At 26.5% G+C, this 14,218-nt stretch overlaps 1 protein-coding gene across 1 annotated transcript in view; it reads right to left on the reverse strand.

The window, feature by feature from the left end:
* The window catches only part of LOC107444172 (kinesin heavy chain), a 53,324-nt gene extending 39,108 nt beyond the window's left edge, over positions 1-14,216 (reverse strand). The window contains exon 1 of the mRNA XM_043042751.2: positions 13,652-14,216. Within this exon, the coding sequence (XP_042898685.1) occupies positions 13,652-13,795 (144 nt within the window). The 5' untranslated portion in view covers positions 13,796-14,216. The remainder of the gene's footprint in view (positions 1-13,651) is intronic.
* Between the last annotated feature and the right edge of the window lie 2 nt (positions 14,217-14,218).

The raw sequence follows: 14,218 nt of genomic DNA on the forward strand, positions 1-14,218 counted from the left end.
TTTTGAAAATAACTCAGGAACCAACGAAGTGTTCTCAAAATAAACATATCGGCTAAAAAGTCAATAAAAAAGTTTTATTCAAAATCGAAATTCTACTTAGAAATATTCTTTGTGAGACTAGCCTACAACAAGTTTTATACAAGTCTATTCTAACAAGTTTTAAAGAATTAAAAATTTTGTGTCACGATGGTATCAAAAAATTATATAAATTCACAAAATGATTTATTCAACTTTACTTACAAGTCCAGGGATGCCACGGGCGATTAAAAATTTAAGCAGTGGTAGAGACAATTAATTTTTGTTTAATTCATCAATTTAATTATTGAATCAAAACATAGATCAAAGCTGCCACCATGACTTACATTTAAAATTATTCATATTTAAAGCGAAAACATTCTTCGCATTCACTTTCAATAAGATTGCAAAAATAAATGCTAATTTTAAAATATTTTAATAGATTTTTGTTATTTAGTTGTCTCCACTTTTTACATTTTGAGTCTGCCGTGGCACCCTTGCAAGTCGGAAACTAAAGTTATGACCGAAACTAAACTCTCCTATCGATCTAACGCGTTTTATAAGAAAATTAAAATGGGGAAAAAATAGTATAAAACCAAAACCGAAAAAATATTTTTTAAAGTGATTTATTCAATTGAAAAATTGAAAATTAGATTTTAATAGTAAAATACACTAGTTCCTCAAGAGTGAACAAACTAACCCTACGTGGCGATTAATCGGGAATGCGAGTATAGATTACTATGCTGCTTAAACGTCCAATAACTGAAGAAGGAAAAAAAAAAAAAGCAGTCTCCTTTTATGTCAAATAAATTTTAATTTCGTAAAATAAAGCCAAGTTAAATGTTACTAGTTTTTATTGTACTTGGCATTACCCAGAGAGGCAGGTGTTACGGGAACACGCCCAGAAATCTTTGCCTTTTTTTTTTAAAAGTACTTTATTACATGATAAAAAGATCAACAACAAAAAAATTCATCTTTTAAAATTAAATTTCGTACTACATAAATTATGCTATTAAAAGACATATTTCTCATTGATAAAGAAAAAAATCGCACTACTTTGTTGTAATTTGGGAGTCATTGGGCAGTTCATATAAACTAAAAAAGCCTTTTACCTCTTTTTTCTTTTCTTCTTAAAATAGAAAAAGAGAAGTTGGCGACAAAGGTTATAAAAATAGTTGTCTGTATGTAAAATAAACACTAAGTCTGATAATGAAACAGGTCAGTGCTCAATGAGTAGAAAGGCTCATGTAAAAAAAAGTGACGTGTCCGCCTACATTAGTCAAAGAAGCTTAGTTTTGTTGTCAGACTAATTTTCTTATCTTATAGAATTCTATTATAAGACTGTTTGAAACTGATGCTGGTAACATTTCGAATGAAATTAAAACATGTAAAACTTCTATTTCATAATAATTTCCATAATCTTTAAGACTCAAATTTTTTATTTTTTATGTCATTCAACTAAAATTTTTTTCATTCATTTATTTATTTAAATTAGGGCTTTAAACCTAAATACAATTTAAAAGTATTTCAGACGTCTTATCGTCCAGTCTATTTCAATGGCTTGGAAAAGTTTTCAATAATTAATCTATACCCATTCTTATTTTGATTCAATTTGGGATGAATATGCTTTTCTATTGAAAAGTTTTTTTAAAAAACATAACAAAAAAAAATAAATTGTATTGTAAATTTTAAACATATTTTTTAGAAAATAATCAGGTGTTAATTATATTCGTAGAAAATAATAATTAAAAGAAATAAACTGTTTGCCTTGAAAAATGCATTTAAAAGCACAAAAAAATTATAAATTCAAATAAAATTACTTAATTTTTTTCACTTAATCTTATTTGATTCAAAAGTTTAAAAGAAAGAAAAAGGACATTGTCTTGCCATGGCAAATTATTATTATCATCATTGAAATCTGAGATAAAAATATATATATATATATAATTATATAATCTGCAGATAGCGTGACAATCTGCAGCCCCTGTTGCAGTGCTGGAAGGTTTCTGCTACCGAAGTTATCGAAATAACTTGGTTACAATTATTTGGCTAATAATAGCATGACTAAAAACATAGGATGTGAAGCTACCGCAATTTCAAAAAAGGAGATCGTTCAAATGTAAAATACATAACGCAATTCAGAAATTGAATAGAGTTAAATTGTAATATTGCATGGACCACTATTACAAGTGGTGAAAATTTGAGGTAGAGACACAGCCTCAAAAATTAAATCAATCAAAATCATAATTCGAAATTTAAAAGCGAATCTGCGAAGCAGCATCAATTTCGTCAAATATAAAACGATTTCAATTTAAAATAAGTCTTAAGTTTGTTAAAAATTTAGAAATAGTTGGTTTACATCTACTACTTGAATGAAACTAAAGATTTAACTAATACACCCTTAAATGCACCTTTAAAAACAAACTTAAATTTCATACTAAAGCAATAATATTTTTTAACACAACTTGTTATATTTAACAACAGAAATAAGTTTTTAAACCACAATCTTCTTCTGAATATCGTTTATTTTTAAACTCATAAATGCGTAATCTCGTTCAACTATATTAAATGTAAATTATCAAATAAAAAAAATTCACTAAAAGTTTACACAAAGATTAACACGTTTAAAAGGATCGTATTCAATAGTGAATAACAATTCAGAATTATACAGTTTGTGAAAAGCACGAAGACTGAATTGATTTCCTTCATTCTTATTTAAGTTTTAAAAAAAAAAAAAATTTAAAAGGAATGTCCGCGAAGTGAATTGTGGCTGCCGATCCGTGGAAAAAGTCAAAATAGAACAAACTTAAGAAAAAGAGATTATTTGAGTAGGAAGCAAAAGACGCGTGAAAGAAGAACTGAAGCGCGTCTATTCAACAATAAACCACGTCCGCTAAGCGTTATCATCATTTTAGATTAGGACACCACCCTAAAACGCCGAAAAAGATTATACATCAAGAATGTGCTCCGGGTATAAATATCTAAGAAACTTTTGCCGTAGTTCTAAGAATATAAAACATTTAAGGATAGGTAATCGTCTGCGGGAAATATAATTTGTTCTCCAGTTTCCATTCTTTCAAGCCACAAAGAAATTCTAACGAAAATAAAATATAAAAAAAGGGAGAAAGAAAAAATATGTTCTAAAATTGTACATCAAGGAATAAAAAATCTTAATGTTTATAAATAAAAATATAAAAAAACTTAAAAATTTGGTCGAAAGCGTTTAAAATTAAATAGTAGGGTCATTCTCAGAAAAGTAAAACTTAAGTTCTTGAATTAAGTATATTTTTAAGAGAGTTTATATTTTATAACATAATAGGAGTTATATAAGAAGAAATCTGGGTCTATTAGCGAAACCTTCATAAATTTTTTATCGTTAAAACAGACCCAGACCCTGTGTTTTTAAAAACGTAATCAATAATAACTTAAATTTACATTAAAACACTGAAGTTTTAAATATTGAAGTTTTGGAGAGGTTTGTTAATCTTAATACAGTTGCTTGAAATTTTCAGGACAATTTTCGAATGTCATTTGACACAATACTAGCATCATTTGTATGCGTAAAACTTTAAAACAATTATTTTTTTTCTGAAATATTTTAAAATTTTTAAATTAAATTATTTTCAAATTTTTAAAAAAATAATTTTAAAAAAAACTATTAACAGTTTTTTTTTAACTGTCTTAAGTATTTAAAGTAGAGTTCGTGATTTTTTTTTTTAATAAGTACTGTAAAAAAATTTAATTTATAACTACACAAATTTTATAAATATAATTGTTAGGAAAATATTACTAAAAATAATTAATTAAAACACATTTCTCCTTATACTATTATCTCAAAAAAAAAAAAAAATTATAGTAATAATGTACACGGATGATTCAAATTTTCTGAAAATGGAAGAAAGATGCATCATCATTAACAACTGGAAAACTGGCTAAAAAATAATAAAGCATAATTTTAGTTTTTTTTTAAATAAATAAAATAAAAACCTTGGAAATGACAAAATAAATTGTATTATCTGCTACCTTTCCAAAAATTTCATTTTAATATTGAACTACCTTAATGTTCAGAAAAATATTTGAAATCTTAAAATAAAATGTATTTTGTTTTTGAATATTGTGTTTTAAAGCTTGGAATTTGCAGAAGTTTTATTAAATTCATGTTCTTCTTCAAAATTAAATAAATAAATAATAATAATAACAAAAATTATAAATATAACTATTTTCTTTAGAAATATAAATAAATTTTATATATATATACACACACAAAATTTCTAAAAGTCATCTTAGCATGATCATTCTTCTGATCATCAAACAATTTAAAATGTTTAGTTAATGGTTGCTGAGAGACAGATTTGTTACCACTCACCAAAAACTACTATTAACTATGGCAGAGTCTTAAAGTTGTTTTGACAAAGGCCCCCCAAAATGCCAGACTATCTCTTTTTAACTCTTGGTCCAGGTTATTTCTGACAAGGATGGAAATTTTTGGTGCTTATTTTCACAGGATCTAGACGCTTAATTTCTTGTAAATTTAATCACTTACTCTTTCCATTATGTGTCAAATAAATGCCATTCTGCTCTTTGCATTATTTCTTGGTGTAGCATTTTAACGCCGTTAGCACCGTTGCCAGCTTCAATCTATGTCTCAATATTATTCCATAAAAGTTATATTACTTTTTTCAATTATTTACAGCCCAACAGCTTTTTGTTTTATATAACTGAACAGATCGCATTCGAACTGATCTACCTGACGCAACAAGTTATATTTTTAATTCTATTAATAATTTTTAAAACAAATTGTGATTGCGTTTTTAGGGTAATTTTTATATCTTTATGAAGTTACTTCTTAAGCTACATTCAAAAACTTTTCTTCTTCTTTTAATTTACATAACTTTTTTTCTTTTTGCATTAATATGGAAATATATAAAAGGAAATATTGTTAAAAAATGTTTTTTTTTTTTTTTTCCAGAGATAAGAAGAAAAAAAAATTTGCCTTGAAATTGTTCTTCAATTCCTTGCTTTGACCATAGGTAGCGCTACGTAGAAATAACTGAACCATGAATAGGGGAGCACCAGTGATGTTCTATGCTTAACATAAATAAACAAATGATTCCTTTTGTTAATGTTGGGTTTCAGTAATCCCCAAAGAAGAGATCACACATAGGAAGTCATCAAGCATCATTTACTGTACGAACTGAATAAGATCCTACTTTCTTTCACAATTTAAGAATGTCCTTAAGACCTGAGTAATGATTAACTACTTTTAGTGAGAGCTTAAATAAATTGAATATTAAAGCCATTATTTAACTAGTATGAAAAAAACTATTTTTAAAATTTCTTGATAATCAGCAGTTACAGTAAAGTTGGGTTATTCTAGAAAACTTTTTTTTAATATTTTCTTTGAACATCATATATATATTGAATAGACAATCAAACTATGCCTTAAAATTTTCAATAAGTTATCTTTTTGAAAATATATTCAGGGGAAAAGAAAAAAAAAACTGAAATAAAAGCATTAAATTTATTTATAGTTATGAGTAATTTTATTATTATTATTATTCCCATCATTATTATTAATTCTATCCAGGGCTCCTGATTTTATTGATTTTTTTTTCTTCATTTTTATTCAAATGCATTGTAAGAACTTTAATTTAAAATTAAAAAAACTTTATAAATGTTTAATCAAAATTAAATTAGTACTAAAACTATATTACAACAATATTTTAGAAGCTCTAACTTACTAAAATAATTTTTCATTACAATACATAGCTTTGAATACATAGCAACCATTTTGAAACAAATGCATGATGAAATTAAAGAATCTTTAACTATTAAAACAAAGTTTCAATTAGTAAACCATAATTTTTATTTAGAATTGTTTTTTTCTTTTTGCTCTTGATTTTGAAAATGACAAAATAAATGCAACAGATTGTGTTTATAAATGTAGTCAATGACAAAATAAATGCAACAGATTGTGTTTATAAATGTAGTCAATCAAAAAAAAATAAAAAATTTATTTAATTTATATATTTTGATATTAAAATATTCATTTTATGCTAAAAAAAGCTAATGAAAATTTTAAAAAAATCTATGTACTCATTGGAATTTTTTCTCACAAAATTTCATTATAGAAAATCTGATGATGTCAAAGATACTGTAAACAAATTATGAGGAAAAAAAATCATAAAACAAATATTTCTGTTAATGTAGTATTTAAACAAGTGCTTAAATACTACAAAAAAATTTTTTAAAAATAATAATAGTTGTTTAAGATTCAATTTAGAGAAACAATCAGCAACAGATATTGGAATAGTATTTTCCAATAAAAAGTTACTAAAAATTACTTTTGTACAATAATCACAGGAAGCGTGCTTGCAGCGAACAGAAGGGATTGATTTAAAAGCAAAAATACTGCAATTTTACGAAAATTCGGATTTTTTTATAAAAATATCAGATTTTCAGTTTTGATTTAAAAATTAGGGTCAAATCCGAAAAATTCCGAACAGTTGGTACCTATGAAATACCAGTTAATAACCCTACTGCTTCAAAAAGAGTTTGAAAGAGTGAAAGGGAAGAATGACACTATATAAGAAAAAAAATATCTGAATTCATCAGCACTTTTTTCTTCTATTTTTGGCATATTAGGGTAATTTCTTTATATTATAACCTCAAGCTTAAGAAATATACATTTTCCACCAATAAAATATAACGTAGATTCTAATTCATGCTCTTTCAATCAAAAGGTAGAATTTTAATTAACATTTGCATTTTTTTTTTGGAAAAACATTCATGTTTATTAATTACTTTCTACAGCGATGCAAGCCTATATTAAGACAGCACTAAATGTTTATGTTAATCTGTACTTACAATCTCAAGAACCAAAAATTCTTAAATATGCAATTTCAAATGAGTTAGAATTTAACACACACCCAGAAAGAAAGTAATTTCGTTAACTAAAATTAATTAATGCAGCAATTTATTTAAAATAAATTTTAAAACTAAGAAAAGAAAATAATAAAAATATCAATAATTTAAAACACTGTCTTTTAAATTTTAAAATCAATATTTATAAATAATATAAACACAAAAAAAATTGATTTAAATTATGATTTAAATCAACAAATCCTAATTTTATCAATAATATGAATTTTGTTATTAATAATAATAAAATTAGGAATAAACATATTGCTGTTATTTAAAACTAAACTTGAAATACAATGAATAAAATCTAAATAAATGCCAAACTAATTATTAGAAATTTTGCTTGAAAGTAGGATCATTTTTTGTTTGATTTCTTTTGTACTAGGCATTAGGTAGTTCTGTGGTGTACAATATAATGCCCTTTTTATCGTTAACAAGCGGTGTACCTAATCCTAACAGTTTGCCTGACCTGGGTTCCACGCAAAAATTTACTTGTTACCCGGCCAGTTCCAGATACCCAGAAAAATTTAGTTTTACCAACCAGCGGGTTATAAGTACCTAGCCAAGAATTATAACATTAAAGCAAAAAAAATATAAGAATTTCATAATTTTCTATGTAACAAATATTTTATAATATATAATTATTTCTCACGAAAATTATAGTGCTACTATACTATAAATTAGAGTACTTATTTTTAGACTTTTTTAAACTAAATTTAAAAAAGAAATTTTGGATGACTATTCAGATGTAGAATGATTGTGTAAAACTATGCTATGAAGTAAAGACTTTGCTAATAGTGAACTTTACAATTAATATATTTTACTTACATTTTCAATAGCATTTGTTATTGTACCTTTTGTTAAACGTGTGATACTTTAAAAATAGTTAATAAAACAACAGTATATTAAATGAAAAATCTTTTAACTATTAGGGTTTAATTTTTAATCATCCTATAACTATAAATATAACTTAATGAGCTAATAACTACCTTAGCATAATCGCTACAACTTTACGATACTGGATGGTAATTTTTTATTGTACAGTACAGAACCCGTTATCCGGAAATCAGAAAACCAAAAAACCGGAACGAAATTCAATAAATTTTTCCGCCATTTTTTAAAAAAAAAAATTTTTTTCTCAGAAGATTTTAGGATTTTTCTTTCTTTTTTGAAAGATGTTTACCTTACAATCATTTGGGAAATAATCATTAGTGTATTACTCCATCGTGTTTTCTTCTTTTTAAGATTATTTCCAAAAAAAATTTTTTTTTTAGTTGGGATTTACAATAAAAAAAAAGGTTTTTTGTAGCGATTCAGAAAACCGAAAAAATCAGTTATCCGGAATAGCGATGGTCCCGATCGTTCCGGATAATCGGTTCCCTACTATATTACCAATATAGAAGAGAAGGTTAAAACAAAAAGCGGTTTTGACGTTCTTAATGTTATGAATTTTTTAATAATGTCTATTGTTATCTCCGTATCCTATTCACTTTGAATCTCTAAAAGATAAAATAATTCCTAGATAAAGCAACAAACAAGGGGCAAATATGCTATCAGGAAACCCTTATTCTGTAAAGTTAACGTGTAAGTGCATTACATGAAGAATAAAATCAAGAAAACCGCTCATGTTTAGCACGATCCTAAGAAATCTGAACCAGATTGGTTGGAATTGAATTTTTTTAATAAAGTAAAAATTTAGTTTAAAGTGAAGTTACTTTCCAGTAAACATTAAGATTTAAGTTACCGATGACAATAATATCCAATTATGCTTTGTTTCAATGTAAACGTAAATCAATTTATACTTGAAAAATAATGAAATGCAACTGAAGGAGTTTTTTGTTGAGTTACATAAAAATAAAGTTTTTTTTTTCTTAAAAAATACCTTTAGAAAATTTAACAATTGTTGTTAAAGCAATTAGCTTGGTTTTAATATGAGCTTTTATTTAATATCCTTTACTGAATTATTATTACTTATTATTAGCAGCTGGTGCATGCTCTCTCCTCAGGAACAAATCATTGCTTTACACAANCTCTTAGTTTTTATCCTATTTAGAAAAAAATTCATATTAATTTCAAAAGTAAAAAAATGCCTGACTACTTTGCTTAGGAGCATATCTAATTTTCAAAGCTAAAGTACGCTTGTAAAAGAGTTAAAAATATCCCTGGGCACAGAAATCTCCCCCAACTATATATACATATTTTAGATTTACAGTAGTCTCAATTGTTCAATCTTGGTCTCAAACAATGAGCACAGAATACGTGGATAGATTACAACGATCGGTTTTACTACAATTACTATGACTGAATTTTGAAAATCAAATTTGTATATTGAACAATGAAACATGCGAACAGTGCATTTAAACAAAAATCATTAGACAACTATTTTAAAGTACAATTAACCTGATGCAGTAATATAATGAATATTTTAACACTTGGTGTAATTCAGTAAATGCACCCTGATCTAGTGAAAGTAAATTTTCTTTAAATATAATATATTTGTCAATTAAATAAAGAAATTTAAAAATTGCCTTGTTTCCAAAGATTTAAATTTTCAGAAGTTCAAAAATTTAAAAATTGCCTTCTTTCCATTTATTTAATGAGCTAATAACTACCTTAGCATAATCGCTACAACTTTACGATACTGGATGGAAATTTTTATCGTATTACCAATATAGAAGAGAAGGTTAAAACAAAAAGCGGTTTTGATGTTCTTAATGTTATGAATTTTTTAATAATGTCTATTGTTATCTCCGTATTCTATTCACTTTGAATCTCTAAAAGATTAAATAATTCCTAGATAAAGCAACAAACAAGGGGCAAATATGCTATCAAGAAACCCTTATTCTGTAAAGTTAACGTGTAAGTGCATTACATGAAGAATAAAATCAAGAAAACCGCTCATGTTTAGCACGATCCTAAGAAATCTGAACCAGATTGGTTGGAATTGAATTTTTTTAATAAAGTAAAAATTTAATTTAAAGTGAAGTTACTTTCCAGTAAAAATTAAGATTTAAGTTACCGATGGCAATAATATCTAATTATGCTTTGTTTCAATGTAAACGTAAATCAATTTATACTTGAAAAATAATGAAATGCAACTGAAGGAGATTTTTGTTGAGTTACATAAAAATAAAGTTTTTTTTTCTTACCTTTAGAAAATTTAACAATTTTTGTTAAAGCAATTAGCTTGGTTTTAATGTGAGCTTTTATTTAATATCCTTTACTGAATTATTATTACTTATTATTAGCAGCTGGTGCATGCTCTCTCCTCAGGAACAAATCATTGCTTTACACAAACGCCTCCCTTTTCTTTTGCAAAAATGAGTAGAGATGTTTGGTTAATTAGAAAAATGGGTAAAGAAAGGTTCCAATTAAAAATGCTCTTTCAATGCAAAACGCAAAATCTAGTTTCTAAAATTTACTTTTAAAAAGTACCTAATTTATTTGGAGGGAAATATCTTTTTCTTCCTGGAAACTTTATTAGACACTTGCAATATTTCTGGAAATCAATGTCATAAACTTTTTAAAGTTTCACAACCCATTTTTAATAGTGTTTATTTATTTTTGGAATGTTTTTTATGTTTTTTTCACCATTCATCGATTGTCTCATTCATTGTTTTTATATTTATATTGTAATAAAAGTATAAGTTTTTTCTAAAAAAAAACATGCAAAATTCTGAAGCAATACTGGCAGAAAAGCAATCAAGAAACACAGATTTACAATAGAAACTATCTAAATTAGCTAGCTCATCAATACGCAAGGACTCAAATGTGCGGTTCAAAATTTGTGCAATTTTTTTTTCTTTCTAATTATGTCCAACAGATCAACAGTCCACAAGCTCCAGGTAGTGCAGCCCTACCCTACAGTATATCACAAAAGGGATAAAAGGAAATTCAAATACAGTACAGAACCCGTTATCCGGAAATCAGAAAACCAAAAAACCGGAACGAAATTCGATTAGTTTCCCCCCCCCCCCAAAAAAAATTTTTCCTCATAAGATTTTAGGATTTTTCGTTCTTTTTTGAAAGATGTTTACCTTACCATCATTTTGGAAATAATCATTAGTGTATTACTTCTTTTAAGATTATTTTTAAATTTTTTTAGTTGGGTTTAACTATATAAAAACGGCTTTTTGTAGCGATTCAGAAAACCGGAAAAACCAGTTATCCGGAATAGCGTCCCGATCGTTCTGGATAATCGGTTCCCTACTGTATATAGCAAGAGAACAGGGTTTTTTTTTTTAAAAAAAAATTTCATACCTACTTTTTATAATTGGGTGACATAAAATATTGTAAAACTTTAAACTAGAGCATAGTATTAAAATACATTGAAGTGGATAATGAGCCACAATTTACTTTATAGAATTGTAGAAAAAAGAATATGGCGTGTACAACATAATTTTGAAATATTTCTCATTAGATAAGCTGAATGTTAGTACCGTTAATAGTTTAGTTTGATGCAAAAAAAAAAAAAAACATTTTTTTTTAAATGACAAGTATCAAATACTAGTTTCGGAAAAGATTTCAGTGTCAAACATGGAGACATGAGAAATTTTAAAAAAAAAAAAAAATCTTTATGGGGTCAAATACATTAAGTGCAATTCAAAGCAACTTTAGTGCAAACAACTATATGTAAGTATTCTGTATAGGTATCATCTCCAAAAAATCCACCAAATCATGACAACATCTAGTCAGATTTACAGGAAGGGACCGACCTGTGGCCACCTTCAGACAAACCACTACAGATTTTTTATAAAAACTTTGCATGCATAAAAATCCTTTGGTGCTCGGGCTGTGATGATTGGTGCAAACAGATAAGCCACGGACAGAGATATAACTGAGATTTTTTTTCATCAAGTAAAAGTACTCTTTGACATTTTTTTGATGAAGTGAAATTTATTTTGGAAGTATGAAATACAATAATACTGAAAACATAAATTACAGAAACCAATTTTATGTAAAAAAAAAAAAAAGATAATAATAAACCTTTATGGATGAAATATAAGATTGCAAAAAGAATTTTGCACAATTGTAATTTTTACACATTTAGCATATTTGACACATTTTGTATAAAGAAGAATAAAACTATTAAATAAAACATTTTCATTAAAATTACTATATAGCATCTTATTTTTTGTTCACTTTCCATAATTTTACAACAATATCAAATTTCAAATTTATTAACACTTACAATTCATTCTTTAAATTCAAGTCTATTCTAATACTTAAGTTAATGTTTCTAACAGTTTTTCTATCTATTTCTCTTAGTTTTTATCCTATTTAGAAAAAAATTCATATTAATTTCAAAAGTAAAAAAATGCCTGACTACTTTGCTTAGGAGCATATCTAATTTTCAAAGCTAAAGTACGCTTGTAAAAGAGTTAAAAATATCCCTGGGCACAGAAATCTCCCCCAACTATATATACATATTTTAGATTTACAGTAGTCTCAATTGTTCAATCTTGGTCCCAAACAATGAGCACAGAATACGTGGATAGATTACAACGATCGGTTTTACTACAATTACTATGACTGAATTTTGAAAATCAAATTTGTATATTGAACAATGAAACATGCGAACAGTGCATTTAAACAAAAATCATTAGACAACTATTTTAAAGTACAATTAACCTGATGCAGTAATATAATGAATATTTTAACACTTGGTGTAATTCAGTAAATGCACCCTGATCTAGTGAAAGTAAATTTTCTTTAAATATAATATATTTGTCAATTAAATAAAGAAATTTAAAAATTGCCTTGTTTCCAAAGATTTAAATTTTCAGAAGTTCAAAAATTTAAAAATTGCCTTCTTTCCATTTATTTAAATTTTTGGAAGTTGGAAGTTCGAATAAGGTTTAGTCCTGTCCCCCTCAAATTATTGAGACTCTGTTGTATATTAAATGTAATAAAGGAAAAGCAACATTTTTGTCATTGCAGTTGGCCCAAAATTTTTCTTATATTTACCTACTATTTTTTCAACTTCACTTGAGTTTATTAATTAATATTATTATATTAATAGTTTAAAGTTAATTACAATTCCAAATAATATAAAATAATATTTCAAAATGAAAATAAATCTTAGATTCTTCATAAACACTAGGTATAAAATAAAAGTTGGGTGAACTGAAGGGCTAACAAATAAAAATGATTCATTGTTAACTTACGAATTTCTATCCGGATATTGTTTAAAAAATAAAACGATTCATAGAATGAAATAAAGCTGGTTTAAGCTAAACAAATATGTACATCTAAAAATAAGAACGGTCCAATTTTTTTTTGTATTACTAATAGTTATCACTTGTAAAGATTATTTTTTTAAAAAAAAGCAAATTTACTATATAATAATGAAAGTAGAATTTTTAACTTCTTGAAAAATATCAGAAATGTAAATGTTTAACTTTAACTATGCAAGAGAAAGAAAATTAATAACAACAGTTGATACAATTACTACTACAAAAACACTAGGAGCTATACTACTTTTAAGATGTTTACATAATTAATAAAATGTTATATCTGAGTTCTAAGGCTGTAGATACTTTACATGATGGTCTTATCAATGTTTAAAACCATCAAAAAATGCCACACGACAAAAGCCTGTGAGTTTGATCAACTGAAATGGAATGGTATTAACGGCAATGACATAACCTATGGGCGAATGAATAATTCACAACATTTTCAAAACAGTAATTAAAAGCTTATTTAAATTACTCACTGGAAGTGAAAGACATTCTTCAGTTCCTGGGGGGAATTTTGCAATAAATTTACTACCAGCTTTTTCTTCGGCATCATTTAAAGGTCGAAATCGGCAGACAACTTTGATGCTGTCTTCAGCAGGAGGTTCGTGGGGCGAGTTCATTCTTTACTTTGAAAAGTGCTACTTTTTCTGGACAATATGCACAGTAGGTAGTTGTCAAAAAGGCAAATTCATTAACACTTTAGTCGATCATATGTAAACATGAAAAACAACAAAAACGAGTTAACTTTTGTCGATTTAAAAACCTTTCTTTTATCGGCAGAGTATCCCAGTTACAAAAATTTATGAGTCATAGAGATCTATTATAGAAAATTGAAGTTTCAATCAGTATTAGTTATTTTCAAAGTTAAATTAAAAGTCACTATGTAAGATGTAGATGTTTCATAAGGTTAAAAGTAACAATTTGTACATTTAATCAACAATACTATTTAACACCTGATGTCAGCCATTTTCCTGGCCCCGAAAAGTGGACGGTCGCAGTCACGAGATCACTGAGGCTAAAAACGTTTTTTTTTTCTTTTTCTT

Source organism: Parasteatoda tepidariorum, chromosome 5 (assembly GCF_043381705.1).
Source record: "Parasteatoda tepidariorum isolate YZ-2023 chromosome 5, CAS_Ptep_4.0, whole genome shotgun sequence".
NCBI lineage: Eukaryota > Metazoa > Arthropoda > Arachnida > Araneae > Theridiidae > Parasteatoda > Parasteatoda tepidariorum.